Source organism: Rana temporaria, chromosome 3 (assembly GCF_905171775.1).
Source record: "Rana temporaria chromosome 3, aRanTem1.1, whole genome shotgun sequence".
Taxonomy (NCBI): domain Eukaryota; kingdom Metazoa; phylum Chordata; class Amphibia; order Anura; family Ranidae; genus Rana; species Rana temporaria.
The window spans coordinates 199,059,704-199,084,964 of NC_053491.1; the positions used below are offsets into that span (position 1 = coordinate 199,059,704).

The 25,261-nt window shown below is 42.8% G+C and overlaps 1 protein-coding gene across 1 annotated transcript in view; it reads left to right on the forward strand.

The window, feature by feature from the left end:
• The window catches only part of LOC120932029, a 69,704-nt gene that overhangs the window by 19,584 nt on the left and 24,859 nt on the right, over positions 1-25,261 (forward strand). Inside the window, exons 5-12 of the mRNA XM_040344114.1 lie at positions 2,205-2,279; positions 3,821-3,920; positions 4,197-4,421; positions 6,588-6,731; positions 10,111-10,231; positions 12,921-13,052; positions 15,203-15,313; positions 22,982-23,135. Of these exons, the coding sequence (XP_040200048.1) occupies positions 2,205-2,279; positions 3,821-3,920; positions 4,197-4,421; positions 6,588-6,731; positions 10,111-10,231; positions 12,921-13,052; positions 15,203-15,313; positions 22,982-23,135 (1,062 nt within the window). The remainder of the gene's footprint in view (positions 1-2,204; positions 2,280-3,820; positions 3,921-4,196; positions 4,422-6,587; positions 6,732-10,110; positions 10,232-12,920; positions 13,053-15,202; positions 15,314-22,981; positions 23,136-25,261) is intronic.

The window sequence follows — 25,261 nt, forward strand, 5'->3', positions numbered from 1 at the left end:
CTATCCAATCAGGACTCAAGACACTGGCTGGAGCGGGTGTGCTCGCCCCCAGCGCAGGAACGATCAGGCTCAGGTAAGTAAAAAGGGGGCTCTGGGGGGCTGGTGCACTACAAGAGGTTTTTCACCTCTATGCATAGAATGCATTGAGGTGAAAAACTGCAAAGATTTACAACCCCTTTAAAGTGTTACTAAACCCACAACAGTAAAATTAGTCTGTATATGCAGTAAATGCATGCTTGTTACACTCAATGTGAAACCTAAGTGATTAATTCTCTGCATTGTAAAAAGGCTGTTTGATCCTGTTGTCTCTGAGCCTCCCTTTCTTTTACTGTCCCGATCCATCTGCTGATATCACAGAGCGGAGGCACTCTGCACATGCTTAATTTAGTGTGTATTGCTAGATTGTTTTTTTCTTGGAAAGGGTGCATGTGATCAGCACAGGGCCAATCAACACTGTCCAGACACAGGGTCAGGGGGCCATGCAGCATCAGGTCAGTCAGAGGAGAATGAAAACTCCTCCTACAAGCTTTAACCACACATTGATTGAAGTCACAAGACTGCTATATACTGCTGATGAGAAAAGGTATTTAGCAGTTTATATTTACTAAAATAATTGAATTTTCCATGTTCTGTGTACGGTGGGAGATCAGATATAGTGAATACAGGGTCTTGGGTTTAGTAACACTTTAATTGAACAAGTTAAAAAAAAAATCTGATTGGCTACCATGCACAGCTGAACCAGATTTTGCACTCCCCGGTTTCAGTAAATCAACCCCAAATCCCTCCATTCCTCTTTCCTTCACATTTGTCTATTTTTTGGTCTAATGTATAGACATCGGGAAAGAATTACACTATTTAGTTACCAGAATGTGACAATGCAATAAGTCGTAGATCCAACAACTAAACGATTGTATGCATAAGTCTGAAAGGCCAGCATAAAGAAAAAGTACCAGTGAAAAATTTAGTTGCTCACTCTATCCAGTGCAGCTGCATTTGACTAGTTAGGTCTGCTCAGTGTTCTCAGCTGCTGCTAGTCTGTTGACTCCCTCTGCTGTCCAGAATTGCTGTGAGAACTTTCTGGAACATAGGTGTGGAGTTATGCAGATGGCAGTATAAATATTTATACAACCCTTGCCAACCCCAGGGAGCAAGGCCCTGATGGCATGCTGCATAACTGTATATATTCTCTGAGCATACCCAGCTTTGGGTCTTTTACTGGAGAGGATCGGTCCAGACTGAAGGGCTTGCTGCCCTCCAGGGCAATGCTACTACCTGCTTGCTGTCTGTGAGGCCTCAGGTGGGTGGCTAAGGCTAAGGGGCTGAGTGTGCATTTACCTACTACTACTACCACCTCAAAGCTAAGCCCACTGTTTATTGCAAGCACAGACTTTACTACAGCTTTTTCCAGAAATAATACATAGTCCTCAAGTTGTACCTAGTTCTTATTTTTGGAGTATCCCACTCAATTCCCTCAACCCTATCTAACTTGTTACATTGTCATACGCTGTATACTTTTTTTTGAAAATTTCGTAAATAAACAATAAAAAAAAAAAAAAACATCCCTAGACTTGTCATTGAAAAAATGTGTAATGCCACGTAAACATGATTGGAAATTCCGACAAGAACGCGATGACGTACAACACTACAACAAGCCCGAGAAAAATGAAGTTCAATGATTCACAGCATGCGTCGAATTGATTCTGAGCATGCGTGTTTTTTTGCGCGTCGGAATTGAAAATTTCCGACAAGAACTTTTCCCATCGGAAAAATTGAGAACCAGCTCTCAAATTTTTGCTGTCGGAAACTCCGACAGAAAAAATCCAATGGAGCCTACACACGGTCAGAATTTCCGACCAAAAGCTCACATCGAACTTTTCTTGACGGAAATTCTGATCGTTTGTACGTGGCATAACTGAGCTTATGTGCGGGGCTGTGGGACAAAACATCTGGGGAAGACCTGGGCAATATTTTTCCGGCTCATATGGGAGTGGTGCTACATTCTGAACCATGAAATTATAATTCAGCAATACGATAGATCTGTTTAAAGCCTGCCATTTTCCTCAGGGAGTGAAAAAGTTACTTTTTTAAATCTTCAAAAGAAAAATAAGTATTTAATTCTATTGTGCCTTTGTCTATGCCAGAAAATTTGATTTTGTTTTAGTGCCGTTTATGTTTAATGTATTTTTTCTTTTCTTTTCTTTAAGCTCCTCAGATTTTTGCATCACATGTACCAGTCACCATCAGTTTCTCTATGTCATCAAGAGTATGTGAAGATAAAGGTAAAGGAAATTTTTAAAATTACAAAAGAACAAAAAAAAAAAGAAAAAAAAAAGTTACAAAAGAACGATTGAAATATGATGGTTTGAAACATTCAGAGGAATTGAATAAAAAACGTACAACACTTTTCTCGCAGTATGCCCTTATAAATGGCTTAAGCCAAATTAACCACTTACCTACCGGGCAATTTTACCCTTCTTGCCCAGGCCAATTTTTAGCTTTTAGCGCTGTCACACTTTGAATGACACTTGCGTGGTCACGCAACACTGTATCCATATGAAATTTTTATCGTTTTTTTTCCACACAAATAAAGCTTTCTTTTGGTGGTATTTAATCACCAATGGGTTTTAATTTTTTTTTATATATATAAATGGTTTTACCTGCTAGAGGATTTGCAAGTTTTGTGATCAGGTAATCCCTGCCAGACAGTGCAGCCATATTCTATACCTCCCTGCTGACTACATTGCAGCCAAGCAGTTCAGCTGGGTTCAGAATGCACTCCATTCATTCTGAATGGACAATGTAGCAGCAATATTATGAGAACATTTCAACTTTAACCGGCTCACACAGATATACTGCTTCACACTGGCTCTCCTGGGCGAAAACCTGTACGGGTACGTCCTTTCCTTCTTCAGCCACCAGGGCGCATGCACGGCGGGGGACCCGCCAGCATGGGGATTTGTATGTGTAAACTGTCAGAGGAGAGGAGACTTGTTGTTTGTTCCTAGTAAGTAGGAACAGCGATATGTCTCCTCTCCTCAGTCCTATCCCCATACAGTTAGAACACACTGAGTGAACACACATTTAACCCCTTGATCGCCCCCCAGAGTTAACCCCTTCACTACCAGTGACATTTACACAGTAATCAGTACATTTTTATAACACTGATCGCTGTATAAATGTCAATGGTCCCAAAAATGTGTCAAAAGTGGCCGATCTGTCCATCGCAATGTCGCAGTACCACTAAAAATCGCAGATCGCCACCATTACTAGTAACAATAAAATAACAAATAAAAATGCCATAAAAAAAACATAAATCTTTTCCATAGTTTGTGGACCAATCAATATATGCTTTTTGTGATTTTTTTTTTTTTAACCAAAAATATGTAGAAGAATATATATTGGCCTAAACTGATGAAGAAATTTGTTTTTGATTTTTCTTGGGGGGGGGGGGGGGGGATATTTATTATAGCAAAGAGTAAAAAATATAGTTTTTTATTTTTCAAAATGTTTAGTTTTTTTTGTTTAAAGCGCAAAAAATAAAAACTGCAGAGGTGATTAAATACCACCAAAAGAAAGCTCTATTTATGGGCATGACCGCGCAATTGTCATTTAAAGCGACACAGTGCCGAATTGTAAAAAGTGCTCTGATCAGGAAGGGGGTAAAATCTTCTGGGGCTGTAAATTTTATTGAATACATAAAATAAATACATTGGTATTTGGTCATTGGTATTTATTTAAATTGTGGCCAAAGTTTAATTCTTTAATTTTCATGATTTGTGCATTTTAAACTGGCGCCTGACATATATCTGTTTTTGTTAAGGGTGGATTTTTGAAAGAAAGGACTCTAAATCTGAAGAAATGGAATTGAGAGGTTTATTTTCCTGGGCGCTAGAGAGACTGCAGCTTGCACAGATCCAAATGTATGGACTCGACACGGTTATGAATTCTTTAATCCATACAGTCTATGTAGAGCCAGTTAAGTGCAGCAGAAATAAGCTGCCTCACAATGTAAAAATTAAACGGCCACATAATAGAAATGATATCCTGTTCTCTAACTGCTTTGTTCAAATATGTGTAATACAATTCTGTATGAATATGTAAATGTTCCTGGAGATTATTAGAACATATTTAAAATAAGGTGACTTTGTTGAGAAATATATTTTTTTAATTCTTTAATTACATTTTTTTTATTACAGAAACAAACAATTATCAAGTTTAAATGACAAGGGTTTCAACAAGCAAGTTATTCTTCGACACTATGGTGGTACCAAAAAGGATCCAATATTGAAACAAAAAAAGAATAGTAAACCTCCTGTATTTGCACTGATGAATGGAAAACCACATATCCCAGAGATCAGGCGGGACAATCCATCTCTGCAAAAACTCCACTATGCTTTGATAGATGGCTCCTCAATGGTTTAGTATCCTCTAAGAAAAAAAGAAATCTTACTTACCATCTACAAGACAGTAACAGGTAGTCCTTGACTCTAAGTTAAAGGGGAGGTTCACCCTAAAAACGACTTTCCCTTATTACACTGGCCCCCCACATTACAATACGATTATGCCTATTAGTTTTTTTTTTATGCTGTACATACCTTCGTACAGCTATTCACCCGTGGCTTCCGGGTTGCGAGTCCCGCGGGAGTGGGCGTTCCTAACATGCTGGTGATTGACGTTTTGACAAAAAACAAGCTCCCCCGTCGCGTAAGCCGCGTCACGATTGGCGAAAGGAGCCGAACGGCGATGCGCAGGCGCAGTATAGCGCCGACTCGCCGTTCGGCTCCTTTCGCCAATCGTGACGCGGCTTACGCGACGGGGGGGAGCTTGTTTTTTGTCAAAACGTCAATCACCAGCATGTTAGGAACGCCCACTCCCGCGGGACTCGCAACCCGGAAGCCACGGGTGAATAGCTGTACGAAGGTATGTACAGCATAAAAAAAAAACTAATAGGCATAATCGTATTGTAATGTGGGGGGCCAGTGTAATAAGGGAAAGTCGTTTTTAGGGTGAACCTCCCCGTTAAGGGCCTTGAAACGCGAGGGAAGCTCTGCTGGCTTCCGTCATCCAATCATGTGCAAGCAAAAATGCTGTTTTTTTTTTCTTGCATGCATATAGGTATTCTTTACAAAGTGAAGCTTCACCTCATCTGCTAAACTCTGCACTTGCACAGTTTATTTGCCTTTAGAATATCAAAACCATTGTCTTACAACTAGCCACCTCACATTTAGAATAAGAAACTAATGTGAAATTCTAAGACCCTAACCAACATATCAATTTACCTTAACTGACTATCCATTGACCATCCAATTTACCAGTGACCCCCAGGCAGTTACTGACTCCCCTCAACCCTTAGGCCTCGTACACACGATAGGTTAACCAGAGGACAACGGTCTGATGGACCGTTTTCATTGGTCCAAACCGATCGTGTGTGGGCCCCATAGGTTATTTAACCATAGGTTAAAAAAAAGCCAACTTGTTTTAAATTTAACCTATGGATTCCTAACCAATGGGAAAAAACGATCGTTAGTAGGCACAACCATCGGATAAAAATCCACGCATGCTCAGAATCAATTCGACGCATGCTTGGAAGCATTGAACTTCGTTTTTTTCAGCACGTTGTTGTGTTTTACGTCACCGCGTTCTGACACGATCGTTTTTTTAACCGATGGTGTGTAGGCACGACGGACCATCAGTCAGCTTCATCGGTTAACCTATTCCTGGCAAAGTTCAATATATATTCAGGTCAGCTGGGAGGCCCCAGGCCATCCTCCTATTTGGACAAGCCTAATAAGCTCCTTGGAAACCTTTCAGAAGTCATCTGTATAAGATGCCGAAACCAGTCTAGCTGGAATTTTTTTTAAGGGCAGCTGCAATTCTAAAAAGCCTTCTAGGATTGGCATAACTCCCACCATATCATTATTATTTGCCTATAGGGCCACATTTTATGCATATCCAATATAGACAAGTGCCTAGGGTAGCAGGGCTGGCAAGAGCAACACAAAGTCATCCACCTCTTATTGTGCCAATAGTAATAGATTTTCATGTAAATAAAAGGCTTCAGACTACCACTTGCTGTTGCAATCTGACTGGGTCCTCATTGTTGCTGTCCCTACACTTTAACCCTCTGGATCTGCCCACCTGGAACTGAACTGCCAACAGACTAAAATGGCAGCTTTGTTGTCAGTTCTATGTGTACTGATACAGAGTGAGCAAACTGTCACCTTCAACCTTGGCGTGCTTTTAGACACCTGAGGCTCTGCAGTATTCACAAAGCTTACAAAAAAAGAGTCCAACGACAATTGAACACAAAAACAGTTGAACGGCTAAAATAAAAATGTCTTGTGTTAAAATTGAGCCTCTGACTTTGCTAGTGTTAAAGCTACTTTTTATTTGAGTACAGATTACAAGTTAATTTAGGTAGAGCTAGGGCAGCATAAGACAGTTGGCCTAGGTGGTTGGTGTGGGGACAAAAGAACAAGAAGATCACCATTTGTAGATTGTCTTTTCCTCTATATATTTTACAGTATATATGTAATTCATAAGTCTAAGTATGATGATGAAAAACATTCCCTTAACTTACTGTTCATTTATCCAACTGGGCAACTGGCTGTGTGTCAAAGTCACTCAGGCCTTTCATATGGAGGACTTTATACTAACATCTTCTCTCCAGATGAAGATATTCTGGGTACATTCACTCCATTTGGACATGGCAGCGTTTTTTTTCCTGACAGGTTAGTGCTACTTTTAAAGTACTGTATTTATTGGCGTATAACACACACTTTTTTTACAATAGAGGGTAAACTGTGCCTGCGTGTTATACGCCAATATTTTTTTTTTTTACCAACGGGGATCGGTAATCGGGCGGTCTGCCCTGGGTGCCACCCTTTGGGGGGTGTCAGGCCGGCTGCCCCACCTCTCCTGGCCCTGGGACAGTGCTGCCAGCATACTTTAAAGTTAAGAAAACAATACTGCCAGTCCTTTCTCATACACTGCTCCTCCTGTGTCACCCTCAATGTAAATGGAAGCCTCTAAATACCTCAATTAATGCCGTCCTTTCTGGCCGCTGTCCCCCTCCTGCTCTGCCTCCTCCTTGAGTGTAGCTTTTGATTGGAGGAGAGCGGTCATGTGACCGTCAATGAAACAGGAGAGGATAGCAGTCACATGACCGGGTCCATGACAGAGCGGCGTTAATTGAGGTATTTAGAAGCTCTCATTTATGACAGTGACACAGAAGGAGTGGTGTATGAGAAGAGGCTGACGGTGATGTTTTCTCAACTTTAGAGTATGCTGGTAATGCTGACCCAGGAGACTAGGGATCTCCTGGGAGTGCAGGGGGGCTTTATAATGAAAGGGGGCCGTGTGATGTGCAGGGAAAGGGGGCTGTGTACTGTGCAGAGAAAGGGGGATGTGTACTTTGCAGGGAAAGGGGTCCATGTACTGTGCAGGGGGTCTGTGTACTGTGCAGGGGGCTGTGGAATGTTTTTTTCCTGAAACTTCCCTCTTAAAGTTAGGGTGCATCTTATATGCCGATAAACATGGGTATATTCTCTCCAGTAAATCATATAATCAAATTTCTTATTTTTACAGCTATTTTAGATGAGAATATACACTAGAACAGGGGTCTCCAAACTTTTCAAAAAAAGGGCCACTTTATTGTCCTTCAGACCTTAGGAGAGCCGGATTGTGGCCAGCGGAGGCAGAAAATGTCTCGGGCCCAGCACCGGTGAGAATAAATGTGGCCTCAGGGTTGGTGGTCAGTAGGAGGAGGAGTAGGGCCCCTATTAGTAGGAGGAATAGTATCCCATCATTGATATCAGTAGAAGAAATAGCGCCCCCTTGTTGGTGTCAGTGGAAGGAATAGTGCCTCATATCAGTGGGAGGAATAGTGCCCCAAGGGCCGCATAAAGGCTAGCAAAGAGCCACATCTGGCCCTCGGGCCGCAGTTTGGAGACCCCTGCACTAGAAGATACATAACATAAAGGTGGAATTAACAAAGATCATCCAATCAGATTTTTCTTTTTCCATTTTTTTAAAACTCTTTTCAATGAGATTTTGCTATGCAATTATTATCATTTAGGACATCAGTTGAAAAACAAATAAATCCGACACCTGTGACTAACACAGTAAATACTGCTGGAAAAGCTGAAAATAATTACCGTATATAAGCCAAGTTTTTCAGCCTTTTTTTGTGCTGAAAATGCCCCCCTCAGCTTACACTTGAGTCACCTTTTTGCGCCTGATCTCCCGGATTCTGTGGACCCAGTACTGGCCGGCCCCAAACTTGGCACACATGTAGCCCCACTCTTCCTCTACAAGTGTGCAACGTTTGTTGTCCGGGGGACCTAAGGCTGGGGAGCACCAATTTTTAAAGCCGGGCACCCCTTCCATAGACTCCCATGTTAAACGTCAGTCTAGTCTAGGACATCAGTTGAAAAACAAATAAATCCGACACCTGTGACTAACACAGTAAATACTGCTGGAAAAGCACTGTGTGTTATACACAGTGAGGCATGGACACAGTGAGGCATGGGCACAGTGAGGCATGGGCACAGTGAGGCATGGGCACAGTGAGGCATGGGCACAGTGAGGCATGGGCACAGTGAGGCATGGGCACAGTGAGGCATGAACACAGTGAGGCATGCAAATGGACACAGTGAGACAAAGTGAGGCACAGTGAGGCATGCAGATGGACACCCTAGGCTTATACTCGAGTCAATATGTTTTCCAAGTTTTTTGTGGTAAAATTAGGTGCCTCGGCTTATATTCGGGTCGGCTTATACTTGAGTATATACGGTAGATGTGGCCCAAATTTGTACATCTCTAACTTGTGGTGTACTGTTCCCAATGGACGTAGGGTGCAACAATCCTTGTATATGGCAAGTATCCAAAAAAAAACACCAGATCTAGATAAAGGATCCAGAGACCAAGTTTAGTCCTGTAAAGTTGATACTCTTTCATAATTATCACATAAATTACTAATCAATTAGATTGAATTTTTTGCCATTTTCTAATAAAAACTCAAAGTTCATTTAAATATCTGGTTGGTTGTGAGGTGACTTCTTTTGCCTTTTTATTTTTTTTATCATGGTATATTGTATCTGTTTGTTAGATACCTTTTTAATACTCCACCTATTATTATTGATTTGTACATTGTCTAAAATAACCTAAGCCCTGATTTAAGAACAACACTGATTGCATGCTTCAAAAGAGATGCTTTCTAAGAATTAGGCAGAGTTTGCAAAAATAGGGAGTTTGTGTGGCCTTATTAAGACTTAGGCCGCGTACACACGGTCGGTCAAAACCGATGAAAACGGACTAAAGGACCTTTTCATCTGACCAAACCAATCGTGTGTGGGCCCCATCGGTCAGTTATCCTTCGGTCAAAAAAAGTAGAACTTGCTTTAAAATTGAACCGATGGACGCCTAACCGATAGGTCAAAACCGATGGTTAGTATGCAAAAGCATCGGTTAAAAATCCACGCATGCTCAGAATCAAGGCGACGCATGCTTGGAAGCATTGAACGTTTTTTTTTAGCACGTCGTTGTGTTTTACGTCACCACGTTCTGACCTGATCGGTTATTTAACCTATGGTGTGTAGGCACATCAGACTATCAGTCATCTTCATCGGTTAACCGATGAGAACGGTCCGAAGGACCGACCGACCGTGTGTACGCGGCCTAAGAAACCTGTACTGAGAAAAATAGGTAGTTTGCAATTACTGACCTCTTATCCTGAAAATCGTAGCTGCCTGGCTCTAATGCTGATCCATTATCTTTTGTAAGTTGTAAGTAACTAATCTGAGATAGGTATGCAGATCAGGTACTCTATCTACACTCTAACCAACTTGCTGCTAGTCAGTGTCGTGGAATGTATTAAAACTAGAGACAACCAGGCAACCAGTATTTTCAGAATGAGGTCAGTCATTTGCCTACATATTTTGTTCACTGTAGGCATGTTATTAAAATCTAAAGTTAACCTTTTAATACAAACAAATTAAAGTAAATTGCTATTTTAATTCATGTGAAAAAAACACAGTGTATATTTTACATCCAACAATTTTTTCATTAATTTTATTACAATTAATTATATTACATTTTTTGTTTATGTAGCAATTGTTACATACTGCACTATAATCAGACTGGTGGAGTAATGAGTGACAAAGAAGGAGAGACTATAAAAGAATGGGACTGGCCAAAGAAAGGAAAATTACCTGACCCTATTACATTACAGGTATTTTGTGCTATAATGATACATAATTTATACAGTAAAACCTTGGTTTGAGAGTAACTTGATTTGAGAGCGTTTTGCAAGACAAGCAAAATGTTTTAATACATTTTGACTTGATATACAAGCAATGTCTTGATATAAGAGTAGCGTCATGTCACAACTGAGTATAAAAAAGAAGAGAGGAGCCTCTAAGTGTAGCAATATGGTTACATTTAATGAAGGTACAACATTTAGCAACTTATTGCTACACTTAGAGGCGCATCTCTTCTCTTTTATACTCTGTAGCTCCTGATGGGTTTTGCTTCTAATCCCCTTGGGGAGGCTTCCATTTGTGGATGGACATTTTATGGTTACACAACCTATCACATTGCTATATTCTTTTTATATGGACCATAAACTGAAGGACTTATGAATAAATGGTTGTGGATCATTTGAGTTTCCATTATTTTTAATGGGGAAATTCGCTTTGATATACAAGTGCTTTGGATTACAAGCATGTTTCTGGAACAAATTATGCTTGCAATCCAAGGTTTTACTGTATATCTATTGTCAATTAAAGAGACAAGATTTTTGAAACCAATAGCAGCTACCATTAACCACCTAAGCCCCGGACCATTTGTCTGGTTAAAGACCGGGCCACTTTTTGCGATTCGGCACTGCGTCGCTTTAACTGAGAATTGTGCGGTCAAGCGACACGGCTCACAAACAAAATTGACGTATTTTTTTCCCACAAATAGAGCTTTCTTTCGGTGGTATTTGATCACCTCTGCGGTTTTAATTTTTTGCGCTATAAACAAAAATAGAGCGACAATTTTGAAAAAAAATCTATATTTTTTACTTTTTGCTATAATAAATATCCCCAAAAAATATATAGTTTAGGCCGATAAGTATTCTTCTACATATTTTTGTAAAAACAACAAAAAACGCAATAAGCGTTTATTGATCGGTTTGCACAAAAGTCATAGCATCTACAAAATAGGGGATAGTTTTATGGCATTTTTATTAATATTTTTTTTTTTACTAGTAATGGCGACGATCTGCGATTTTTATCATGACTGCGACATTGTGGCGGACACATAGGACACCTTTGACACATTTTGCTATAAAAATGCACTGATTACTGTGAAAATGACACTGGCAGGGAAGGGGTTAACCACTAGGTGGCGCTGTAGGGGTTAAGTGTGCCCTAGTGAGTGATTCTTACTGTAGGGGGGATGGGCTGTGTGTGACAAGACAGTGATCACCGCTTCCGATTACAGGAAGCGGTGATCACTGTCATTGTCACTAGGCAGAGTGGGGAGATGCTTGTTTACTTCAGCATCTCCCCATTCTTCCTCACAGTAAGATGATCGCAGGTATCGCTGCGGCGATCAAGTCTGTAGGACCCGCGGTCAGGCCCACGGAGCTCGTGGCGGGCTTGTGTGTCCACAATGCCGCTTCCTTAACCACTTGCTTACTGGGCACATAAACCCCCTTCGTTCCCAGGCAAAATTTCAGCTTACGGCACTGCGTCGCTTTAACTGACATTTGCGCGGTCGTGCGACGTGGCTCCCAAACAAAATTGACGTCCTTTTTTCCCCACAAATAGAGCTTTCTTTTGGTGGTATTTGATCACCTCTGCAGTTTTTATTTTTTGCGCTATAAACAAAAAAAGAGCGACAATTTAAAAAAGAAATATATATATTTTTTACTTGTTGCTATAATAAATATCCCATTTTTTTAAAAAAAAAATATTTTTTTTCTCAGTTAAGGCCGATACGCATTTTTCGACGTATTTTTGTAAATAAAAAAAAAAATCGCAATAAGCGACTGGTTTGCGCAAAAGTTATAGCGCCTACAAAATAGGGGACAGAATTATGATTTTTTTTAATTTATTTTTTTACTAGTAATGGCGGCGATCTGCGATTTTTATTGGGACTGCGATATTGCGACGGACGTATCGGACACTTTTGACACAAATTTGGCGCCATTCACATTTATACAGCGATCAGTGCTATAAAAATGCACTAATTAATGTATAAATGTGACTGGCAGGGAAGGGGTTAACACTAGGGGGTGAGGAAGGGGTTAAATGTGTATCCTAGGTGTGTTCTAACTGTGTGGGAGGAGGGGGGTGACTGGGGGAGGTGACCGATGCTGTGTCTTTATGTACAAAAGACACAGATCGGTCTCCTCTCCTCTAACAGCACGTGGAGCTCTGTGTTTACACACAGAGCTCCACGTCCCTGCTGTCTTACCGACGATCGCGTGTACCCGGCGGACATCGCGGCCGCCAGATACACGCATCGGGGTCCCCAGCTATGCGCCGGGATAGTGTTTACCCGCTGCGCGCCCCCCAGTGGCGCGCGCGGGTAATGCTTTCAAATGACGTCCAAAGACGTCCACTTGGCACCTGAGAGCCGCGCTGTTGACGTCTTTTGTCAATAGCGCGGGTCTCAAGTGGTTAAAGGGGACGTACAGGTACGTCCTTTTTCCCAGGAGTGCCATGCTGTCGACATATAAGTGCGACGGTCGGCAAGCAGTTAAACTAGTTCTCCATGTAATTCAGCAGGGAAAACATACTCCTTGGAATACACAAACACTTTCTAACACAGTCTACTGATTGCTTATTATATGACATTAGAGGGTAGAATTTGGGTTTCTGAACCATTAAAATGAAATGGTACTTAAAACTTTTCTTTTTTATCTCTAGGTCAATGAATACCTCTCTATTAAAATTTCTGGGCAGTTTGCCATTAGTTTGACTTACAAATGGCAGCATGAGTTTGTACGTTTATTTCTCTCACCACTTCAGGACATCCCTCCTCCACAGGCTGAAGATCTGGTAAGCTCTTCCAAAGACCAACTCTTTTTTAGGCCTCATGCACAGTGAGGCGTTTGCCCAGCTCTCCTGGCAGAAGAAAAGCAGATTTTAAAACGCACCTACAGGGGTTGGACAAAAATATGGAAACACTACATGATTTGCAGGTGAGAAAGTGATGACATGTTCTCCGTTAAAAGCAGAAGTGATGTAACATGGGACAGTAAGTGACATAAACTTCAAATATACAGACAACAATAGACCAGGGGTGCCCAACCAGTGGCCCGGGGCCACATGTGGCCAGCAGAGCCCTCTGATGTGGCCCGCAACCTCCTGTTCTGGGATGGAATAGAATAAAATACTGTTATTAAAGGTCAGTTTTATTACTAAAATCACAGTGTATAGATGGGCATATCTGTTCTGTCCCTTTGACACGGTCAGTCTGACCCAGTCTGACCCAATTGGACCCTCCATTCACCTCTAAGGAGTAGCAGATGTAAACCGACTTGTGTCCTACCTCCAATCATATCCAATCTGCAAAAAAAAAGAAAGAGAGCATAGTGGGCTGTGTCTGTGTTCGCTCTGCATATACAGAGCAGACACGGAGCTGCCATCCACCCACTCCGCTCATTGTGGTCCGCGACCGATTACCAAGTCGCTTAAGTAGTCCTCTCTCTTCAATAGGTTGGGCACACCTGTACTAGACACACCAACCTGGACTATTAATGGTCTCGGCCTGGTCTTCACAAATATAAACAATTAATTCGCCATAACTCTTATACCAGTAATCAATAAATACTTTAAAACTAAACAAAATCAGCCAAAGTCTTCGGGAAACATTGTCTGCACCAAAATTTTTAGCGGCAGTGGAAGCAAAAGAATGTGAGGAAAAGGCGGATAGCCTGTTTTAAGGCCCCCCTTTCCCTCATGGGATGATAGCAGTAGGAGTTTCAAGCCCCCTATTGATTTCAGGGGGGGGGGGGGGGGTTTGTGATAGGTCATTAAAGGTTATTTAATAGCTGGCAACCCCCCGCCGCTTAAATAGGGGTCATGGGAATTTCAGGAATTTTATGGGGGGGTCAGGTGACCTTAAATTACCTATCCTAAAGGACCCCCAGAACATTCTCAATCAGCTGACCTTTTTGACCTATCACAAACTCCCCCACTGAAATCAATCAAGGTGGGGCTTGAAACTCTTACCACCACCATCCCATGAGGAAAAGGAGGGCCTTAAAACAGGCTATCCCCCCTTTTCCTCACATTCTTTTACTGCTACAAATTTCGGTGCAGACATTGTTTTTGCATGAAAAGTGGTATCGGATTCCATTATCCACCATCCAAGACTTATATTTGTTAATTCCTAGGAGAATTCTGTCTGTCTTTGATGCCAAAGGCAGTCCAACACCAGATTAGGTAACTATTTTGTTCTTTTACCTAGTGTTTCCATAATTTCGTCCAACCCCTGTAAAGTCGCATTTTGCAAATATGTTTAGGCCTGTTCAGGCATTTCATTGGCCGGAATATTCATTTACTCTGCTCATTGAAATTAATAAACACTCAAACTTAAAGCGCCTAGAACATTTAGATGTGTTTACACGCGTTTATGCACATTCTGCCCTTTTTCTGCCAGAAAACTCCTCTCCTGTATGGCAAGTGAGGATTTTTTTTTTTTCTGCCTCTAAACATCTATAAAGACCTATGTGTGCAAGAACACATAGGCTAACATGAAGGAGCTTTTACAGGCAGAAAAAAAGTGTGAGGCCGCGTACACACGACCGAGAAACTCGACGGGCGAAACACATCGTTTTCCCCGTCGAGTTTCTTGTTCGGCTGTCAAAAACTCGTCGAGCCAAATTTCCCATTGCCCGTCGAGGAAATAGAGAACATGCTCTCTTTTTGGCTCGACGAGTTTCCCGACGGGTTTCTCGGCGAAAAGTGTACACACGACCGGTTTTCTCGGCAGAATACGTCTCCCATCGAGTTTCTTGCTGGATTCTGCCGAGAAAACCGGTCATGTGTACGCGGCCTCAAAGACCAAGGAAAGTGATTTTTGTTTAGCCCAGTGTGCACGTGGCCTTAGTTTTCTGGGTATAGCGTCCTCCCACTCTTCCTCTATTATGGGCTTAGCTTCCTTCTGGTTATAGCTTCCTCCAGTTCTTCCTCTATTATTTTAGGGTCAACTTATAACAAATGAAAACTTTTCATCAAGAACTGCCAAAGAAATGGCCAAGGGGAACAGAAAGAAGGCCAAGGAGAAGGATTTAAAGAGAAGTACAAAGAAAACTGTAAGTACATGTGTTTGAGTAAGCAAAACAGGTTATTAGTACATTAAGTACAATAAAAAAACGAGTAAGCATGTAAAAATGCAGATGTCCCAAAATTACTTTAAGGTAAATACAGCAATAATAATGCGCTCACTGAAAATACACAGAACTTTACTCAAAAGCAGGGTTTCCTAAACTTTTTAACCTGAACTAAATAAGAACTAAATAAGAATATTGGGCCAAATCCTCAGCCAGGCGGCGTAACTTAACTTTCAGCAGTTAAGTTACACTGACTTAAAGTTTTTACCTAAGTGCCTGATCCACAAAGCACTTACGTAAAAATTTCAAGCCGTGTAAGTTAAGTGCCGCCGTCGTAAGGCGTTCCTCCTCTCCGGGGGGCGTTTACAATTTAAATGAGGCGCGCTCCCGCGCCGGCCGTACTGCGCATGCGTGTGACGTCATTTTCCCGACGTGCATCGCGCGAACGTAATTGACGCCGGGCGGCTTTGTGGATTGCGACGGGACACTAAAGTTGCGACGGGTGAAAAAAAGACGCGCCGGGAAAACAAATAATTATAAAAAAAAATGACAGCGTCGCTCGGCATGCATTCCTGAGAGGGAGAACTCCATGCCAATTTTCAATAAAAAAAACGGCATGGGTTCCCCCCCCAGGAGCATACCAGGCCCTTAGGTCTGTTATGGGTTGTAAGGAGACCCCCCTCCGCCGCAAAATCGACGTAGGGGGTCCCCCTACAATCCATACCAGACCCGTATCCAAAGCACGCTACCCGGCCGGTCAGGAATGGGAGTGGGGACGAGCGAGCGTCCCCCCCCCTCCTGAGCCGTGCCAGGCCGCATGCCCTCAACATGGGGAGGTTGGGTGCTCTGGGGCAGGGGGGCGCACTGCGGGCCCCCCCACCCCAGAGCACCCTGTCCCCATGTTGATGAGGACAGGACCTCTTCCCGACAACCCTTGCCATTGGTTGTCGGGGTCTGCGGGCGGAGGCTTATCGGAATCTGGGAGTCCCCTTTAATAAGGGGGCCCCCAGATACCGGCCCCCCACCCTAAGTGAATGGATATGGGGTACATCGTACCCCTATCCATTCACCTGTAGGCAAAAAGTAAAAGTTAATAAACACACAACACAAGGCTTTTTAAAATATTTTATTATTCTGCTCCGGATGCCCCCCCTGTCTTCGTTATTAGCTCAATTACCAGGGGGGGCTTCTTCTTCCACTCTCCGGGGGTCTTCTCCGCTCTCCGGGGGGGTTTCTTCTTCCACTCTCCGGGGGGGGGGGCTTCTCCGGACTCCGGGGGGCTTCTTCCATCTTCTCCCCTCTTCCGCTCTTGACTCGGCGAACCCCGGTTCTTCTGCAGCTCTCCGGTGCCTTCTTCTTCAGCGCTGGCTGCCTGCTATGTTTGTGTGTTAGCTCAATTTCTAACAGGCAGCCGGCGCGGTCTTCTGTGACGTCATCTTCTCTTCTGTTCTTCTCCCCTCTTCCGATGTTGCCTCGTCGCCTGTTGTCGCTGTAATGATGGAAGCGCGCCTTGCATCACATTTATATAGGCATCACCGTCCCATCATGCTCCGGTAGGTACCCACGTGGTGGGTGCACGTGGGTAGGCACCCACCACGTGGGTACCTGCCGGAGCATGATGGGACGGTGATGCCTATATAAATGGGATGCAAGGCACGCTTCCATCATTACAGCGACAACAGGCGACGAGGCAACATCGGAAGAAAGGAACAGAAGACCCTGACGCCACAGAAGACCGCGCCGGCTGCCTGTTTGAAATCGAGCTAACACACAAACATAGCAGGCAGCCAGCGCTGAAGAAGAAGGCACCGGAGAGCTGCAGAAGAACCGGGGTTCGCCGAGTCAAGAGCGGAAGAGGGGAGAAGATGGAAGAAGCCCACCGGAGAGCGGAGAAGCCCCCCCCGGAGAGCGGAGAAGACCCCCGGAGAGTGGAAGAAGACCCCCGGAGAGTGGAAGAAGAAGCCCCCCCTGGTAATTGAGCTAATAACGAAGACAGGGGGGGCATCCGGAGCAGAATAATAAAATATTTTAAAAAGCCTTGTGTTGTGTGTTTATTAACTTTTACTTTTTGCCTACAGGTGAATGGATAGGGGTACGATGTACCCCATATCCATTCACTTAGGGTGGGGGGCCGGTATCTGGGGACCCCCTTATTAAAGGGGACTCCCAGATTCCGATAAGCCTCCGCCCGCAGACCCCGACAACCAATGGCAAGGGTTGTCGGGAAGAGGTCCTGTCCTCATCAACATGGGGACAGGGTGCTCTGGGGTGGGGGGGCCCGCAGTGCGCCCCCCTGCCCCAGAGCACCCAACCCCCCCATGTTGAGGGCATGCGGCCTGGCACGGCTCAGGAGGGGGGGGGGCGCTCGCTCGTCCCCACTCCCATTCCTGACCGGCCGGGTAGCGTGCTTTGGATACGGGTCTGGTATGGATTGTAGGGGGACCCCCTACGTCAATTTTTCGGCGGAGGGGGGGTCTCCTTACAACCCATAACAGACCTACGGGCCTGGAATGCTCCTGGGGGGGAACCCATGCCGGTTTGGAATTTACAAATTGCCGTGGAGTTCTCCCTCGGGACTGCATACCAAATGCCATCGCTTGAATGGGCCTTTACAAGGTGTGACTAACTTTACACTTTGTAAAAGCAGCCCTAGTTTTACACCAGGCAAACTAACACTTACGGCGAAAAAACTAGGCACAAAAGCTTTGAGGATCGCCCTAAGTGCTAATTTGCATACTAACAGAGGCATTTCGACTCGAAATGCCCCCAGTGGCGGATGCGGTACTGCATCCTAAGATCCGGCAGTGTAAGTCCCTTACAGATGTCGGATCTTCTGCCTAACTTAGGAAAACTGCTTCTGAGGATCAGTTCCAAAGTTAGAACCAGAGATACGACGGCTTACGCCGGAGTATCTCTTCTGTGGATTTGGCCCATTGTTACTATACTGGGACCTAGGAAGAGAATTTGTACTAAAATAACATGGCTGCATATTTAAAAAAAAAACACAAATAGTGAATAATTCATCTCTATATTTATAATGTGTTTAGGCGGGGCTGAATATGAGAACAACTGCAGAATAACGCCATGTAAACAAGCTAGTTCTGCCTCAAATGACTTACCTTTCTACAGTCAAAACACAGCTTTGAATCCTTCTGCTTTAATTCCCTTGGTTTAGTGTCACACTGTATTTTTGGCATTTTTTTTGTTAATTAAAGAGATATTAAACCTAAAACCAAAAATGTTATATATTGCAGTTTACCAATCATTAGATGTGGTGGCTGCATTCATTTTCTTTTGCTAGATTTTTTTTTCTCTCTGTTTTCACCAGGTCATCTGGCCAGTAGCACACCCCCTGTATAGAGTGCCTCCACTTTGGATAAAAGACCAAAGGGGCACCTTTAGACTACACTTCTGCTATATCTACGAGTCACCTACATAGGGAATATTTCATTTATTTCATTGTTTCATTTACTATTTACAATATTTATACCATTAATAAATGTCTGTAATACTTTTGTTTTATACATCTAAAAAAAGTATATATATTTTTTGTAGTTTCAACTTTCCCTGAAAAGGGCAGTCAGGCGACATCAACTCAATAACCCTCTACTATGCAGCATGTCTGTATTCACTGAGGATAATATTACTGACATGTGCCCATGTCTCATACATTATAAACTACAGCTATTGTTCTGAATTCTATTCTATTAAATGCAATCATTAAACTGCATAATACAAGCTACTCATGAAAGCTCAACATTTGTCCACAACATTGTATTTTTTATCTCCTTTATTGTCATTAAAAGACGAAAGGGTAGTATGAGAGAATTGTTTTCCAATGAGTTGCTACCTGGAATCATGCAGCAGAGAAGCAGGTAGTTTATTTTTATGTTAGTTGTGCTATAATTTTACAGATGACAATAATAGATTTGTTACGAACACCTTTAGGCCTCGTACACACGACCGTTTTCCTCGATAAAATCCATCAAGAAACTTGGTGGCAGAGTTTTTTTGCCGAGGAAAACGGTCGTGTGTATGTTTTTCGTTGTGGATCTCGACGAGAAAAAAAGTGAACAAGTTCTCTTTTTTCTCGTCGGGAGTCTCAATGTCCTCGTCGTGTTTCTCATCGGGCTGGTTTACGACGAGAAACATGTTCATGTGTATGCTTAGAAATCCGCGCATGCTCAGAATAAAGTATGAGACGGGAGCGCAACTTCGGTAAAAGTAGCATTCGTAATGGAGATGGCACATTCGTCACGCTTTAACAGACTGAAAAGCGCGAATCGTCTCTCACCAAACTTTCACTTAACATGCAGTAACATGAGATTAGCAAAAGCAGCCCCAAGGGTGGCGCCAGTGGAATCAAACTTCCCCTTTAGAGTGCCGTCGTACGTGTTGTTCGGCACAGCGTTTGAGAACGACGAGATTTTGTCTTGACAGTGTGTATGCAAAGAAAGCTTGACAAGATTCTCGACAAGCCTAACAAAGAACTCGTCCAGGAAAACAATGTTTCTTTTACGATGAGTTTCTCGGTCATGTGTACGAGGCCTCATACTCTAAATCAGAAGTCTCCAAACATTTTAAACAAAGGGCCAGTTTACCGCCCTTTAAGATGGGTTCACACTGTTGCGAATTGGATGCCCTACATCCAATTCGCATAGCAGGAGATTGTGACTGGCTCTCTATGGTTTTAGGTCTTAATTCAGCCCAAAATTCGGGCTGAAATCCGACCTGAATCAGTAAATGGAGACGCACCAGACTCCTGCTATGAGCTGCTGCGATATCTAGTTTGAATCCAGCTTTAGACTTTCAGGGGGCCAGAATGTGACCAGTGGGAGTAGAAAATGCCACAACAACAAGTAAACAAAGCCTCAGGCTTGGTGGTCAATGGGAGGAATTCCCCATCTTTGTTGTCAGTGGACGAAATGGTGCCTCATCGTTGGTGTCAGTGGGAAGAATAGTGCCACGTATCAATGGGAGGTATCAGTGGGCAGAATAGTGCCCTAGGGGCCAGATAAAGGCGAGCAAAGGACCGCTTCAGGCCTGCAGGCCGCAGTTTGGAGACCACTGCTCTAAATAGTTCAGACTGAAGGCTGTAACAAGAGACAGAGTAGCCCATATACAGTTGTGCTCATAAGTTTACATTATGTTATCAAAAAATACTGGAGAAACATTTGCATTCATCAGCCAGGAAGCTGCGCATGTGACGTATTTAGACATTCCAACATGACAATGACAATGATCCAAAACACAAGGCTAAGTCGACCTGTCATTGGCTACAGCAGAATAACGTGAAGGTTCTGGAGTGACCATCTCATTCTCCTGACCTCAATATCATTGACCACTCTGGGGATATCTCAAATGTGCAAATGAGAGCACAAGAATTTACAGTAACTTGGGGTATTTTGCCAAGAGGAATGGGCAGTTTACCATCTGAGGAGATAAAAAGCCTCATCCACAAATACCACAAAAGAATTCAAGCTATCATTGATGTTAAAGGGGGCAATACACGGTATTAAGAACTGGGGTATGCAAACTTTTGATCAGGGTCATTTGGGTAGTTTCTATTGTCATTATGATTTAAAAAGAGTAAACACAGTTGATTGATAATAAATGGCTTTAGCCAATCACTAAAAATTAGTGAAAGTAAAGTGTTTGAGTTATCATTCATATTCTCTGAAAAATGGCCAAGATAAATTCTGCCGAGGTATGTAAACTTATGAGCACAACTGTATCTGTGATGACAAAGAAACCCAGTGAAAAAAATACAGGCCTTGTATGGCATCATAATAGTCTTTGAAGACAATATCAGCATTTGACAAATTATAATACTTATCACTGCCTATTTTTGGGGATTTTTATTATACAAATTTGTATTGTTTTTTTAAAAGTTCAACAAATCACATTGTTATTATATAACCTTCTATTGTATTCCATAATATCATAAAAGGGAATACATAAATACAAAGGCCAGGATTCAGATACGAGATACAATGGCGTATCTCCAGGTACGCCGTTGTATCTCTGAGTGTGCAGCGTCGTATCTATGCGCCTGATTCAGAGAATCAGTTATGCATAGATTTCCCTAAGATCCGACCAGTGTAAGTGTCTTACACCGTCGTATCTTAGGGTGCATATTTACGCTGGCCGCTAGGTGGTGCTTCCGTATAGTTACGCAAGGAATATGCTAATTAGGTATTTACGCCGATTCAGAAACGTACGTCCGGCCGGCGCATTTTTTTACGTCGTTTACGTTAGGCTTTTTCCGGCGTAAAGTTACCCCTGCTATATGAGGCGTAGCGTATGTTAAGTATGGACGTCATTCCCGCGCAGAGTTTTGAAATGTTTACGTTGTTTGCGTAAGTCGTTCGGGAATAGGGCTGTACGTAAGTTACGTTCACGTCTAAAGCAATGACGACTTGCGGGGTAATTTCGAGCATGCGCTGTTCACAAAAAATGTAAAATACGCGGGGTCATCTTAAATTTAAATAAAAACACGCCCACAACATCCCCATTTGAATTAGGCGGGCTTACGTCGGCCCACATACGTTACGCCGCCGTAACTTAGGGCGCAAGTTCTTTCTGAATACAGAACTTGCGCCCAAATTTACGGCGGCGTAACGTATCTGAGATACGTTACGCCCGCAGAAAGATCCGCTCATCTTTCTGAATCCAGCCCAAACATTTCAATATATTCTAGTCCCAAAACTAACATGTATAACCCCCTACCTAAAAAGAAAAGAAAGAAGAAAAAGAAAAGAAAGAAGAAAAAGAAAAAAAAAGAGAGAAAAAGAATATATAAAAAATTGAAGAAAGAAAAAAACAAAAACCCTACATGGTTCTATTCCTCCCTCCTTAGTGCATGCTTTGACCATAGTAAGAATTGGGTCGGCTCCATCACTTCCATTTCTGGAAGCTACCTCTTCTATTCGGGGTCCTATTTTTCTTAGTTCTACTATAGCACCTTACCCCCTTCTATACCTGTGCATAAGTGTCCAATCTATTCTTTCCCAGTGATCCCATCCCTCCACTCCATCCATTAGCCCCCCCCCAAAAAAAAGGGACCCCCACTCCCCCCTTCCCCTACCCTTTGACCTAATGCGTGTAAGAGGCCTTTATTGGCCACACTATCACCAAAACCCCCCCCCCCCCATTTAATTAACCCTCCGCCCCCCTTCCCGGGCTTCCCCTATCTTAACCCGATATGTGGCCATACTATTGCCCATAAAAAGCCACTCCTGTGTCTCATTCCTCCCTACTTATTTTACCCTTTGACTTATCACTGCTTATTTAACTTAACCAACTTGTTTTGAAATGACCATGTAATTATATCAGTTCCTGCCCCAGTGAACCATATAATATAATGTAGCACACACACTTTAGAGTTGGATTTCATTTATGCAGACCAGCTGTTGTCATAATTGCAGTAGTAGCATAAAAAGGTAAAAATTCCTATGGGTGTCCGTTCTTGCAATAATTAGATACAGCATAACAAAATGGAAACACATAATGTACGTGTGCTCCCATTCTTTATGTATACAATCTAAGCAGAATCTATATACGGTACATTGGAAAGGTTGATGTGAATCTAGTGGTTAAGATTTGCATGTCTTATATCACAATATGCATGTATCCATTTTTATTTTGCAGACAATTTTATCTGAGCTGGTAAAAACACTTGAAATTCCTGAGGACCACATCAGCCCTTCAAATGACGTAAATGCAGTGACTGAGCTCCGGAGACTACAACGAAAGATCAGAAATATTGCTGAGGATTGGATGGAGCATTATAGTTTGGCTTCCGGTGAGTCCCATCTATTGTCCTAATAAATTGGAAACATACTTTTTCAATAAATAAATACAATTTACACAGCGCTTTACATATACATTGTACATTCACATCAGTCCCTGCCCTCAGTGAGCTTACACCCTAATATCCATAGCTCACATTCATACATATACTAGGGTCAATTTAGACAGGATCCAATTAACCTACCAGCATGTTTTTAGAGCGTGGGAGGAAACCTACGCAGGCACATGGAGAACATGCAAACTCCAGGCAGATGGTTGGTATTCAAACCAGCGGCACTTTTTGCTGCTAGGTGAAAGTGCTAACCACTACACCACTGTGCTGCCTTTACTAAGCTCTGGAGCAACTGCACTTGCAGAGTGCAGCTGCACTTTGCAAAGTGCACACAGTCTATTTCCCATTAGTTAACCCTACCCCTATATGTCTGCCTCTTTTTCACATTTAGGCTTTAGGCTGGGTTCACACCGCAGCACGCTCCAGCTCACAGCAGGAGTTGGGTGCGTCTCCATTTACCGTTTCAGAATCGATTTCAGACCGAATTTTGAAACCTGAAATGGACCAAAATACGCACAGAGCTCCTGTGCAAATTCGCATCGGAGCCACAGTGAAGATGTGTGAAGCGGCTCCATAGAGAACCATGCAAATTGGATGCGGTGAAAGCCACATCCAATTTGCAATAGTGTTAACACAGCCTTAACTTCTTCAGACCCGCGCTATAGCCAAATGACGGCTACAGCGCGGACCTGAAAATCCAACTGGACGTCAATTGACGTCCGCCCCTTAGGGCGTTCCCCGCGCGCGCTCTAGAGCGCGCAGCGGGGAAACTCTGTGTTGGCCGTGTCCCTTGGACACAGCCAATTACAGTTCGCCGCGAACGGCCAATCAGAGTGGCCGTTTGCGATGCGATCTGTGCGGCCAATGAGAGATGATCTCATATGTAAACATATGAGATCATCTCTCATTGCCGTTTTACACAGAGACAGCGTCCTGTCTCTGGAGAGGAGACCGATCTGTGTCCCTTGTACATAGGGACATAGATCGGTCACCCCCCCAGTCACCCCCCTCCACCTACAGTTAGAACACAATGCAGGGAATACATTTAACCCCTTCCTCACCCCCCAGTGTTAACCCCTTCAATGCCAGTCACATTTATACAGTATTTAGTGCATATTTATAGCACTGATCGCAGTATAAATGTGAATGGCGCCAAAAATGTGTCAAAAGTGTCCGATGTGTCCGCCATAACGTCGCAGTCCCAATAAAAAAATTGCACATCGCCGCCATTTCTAGTAAAAAAAAAATAATAAAAAATAATAATTCTGTCCCCTATTTTGTAGGCGCTATAACTTTTGCGCAAACCAGTTGCTTATTGCGATTTTTTTTTTTTTTACCAAAAATATGTAGAAGAATACGTATCGGCCTAAACTGAGAAAAAAAAATGTGTTTTTTTTTTTTTTAATTGGGATATTTATTATAGCAACAAGTAAAAAATATTGTATTTTTTTCAAAATTGTCGCTCTTTTTTGTTTATAGCGCAAAAAATAAAAACCGCACAGGCGATCAAATACCACCAAAAGAAAGCTCTACTTGTGGGGAAAAAAGGACGTCAATTTTGTTTGGGAGCCACGTCGCACGACCGCGCAATTGTTAAAGCGACGCAGTGCCGAAAGCTGAAATTTCACCTGGGCAGGAGGGGGGTATATGTGCCCAGTAAGCAAGTGGTTAAAGTATTCATTTCTAGCAGCCCTTTCCTTTGCCAATATTTTAGGAAATCAACACTATACAGTATTTTAACTAAATAGCTTATAAATAAATCACTGGTACCTTTTACACAGCATAGGAAAAAAGTCCAAATTGTAGTTTGTTTAGGCTGCACATCTGGGAAAGGAGGGAATGCAGGGAAGTTAATGGAACAGATTATGAAGGTACTTCTATGTTTACATACTTGAGGAATGCAAAAGTTTAATTTAAGACAAAGCGTTTTCCTGGATACTGTGGAGCCAGTCAGCCATGTAACCCGCATATGACTGATAATATACAGTATTATTAAAGTGCATGGTAGTATGGCTGTAAAATGGAATAAAGTCTAATGCTCCATCAAGATGTATTAACTTAAATGC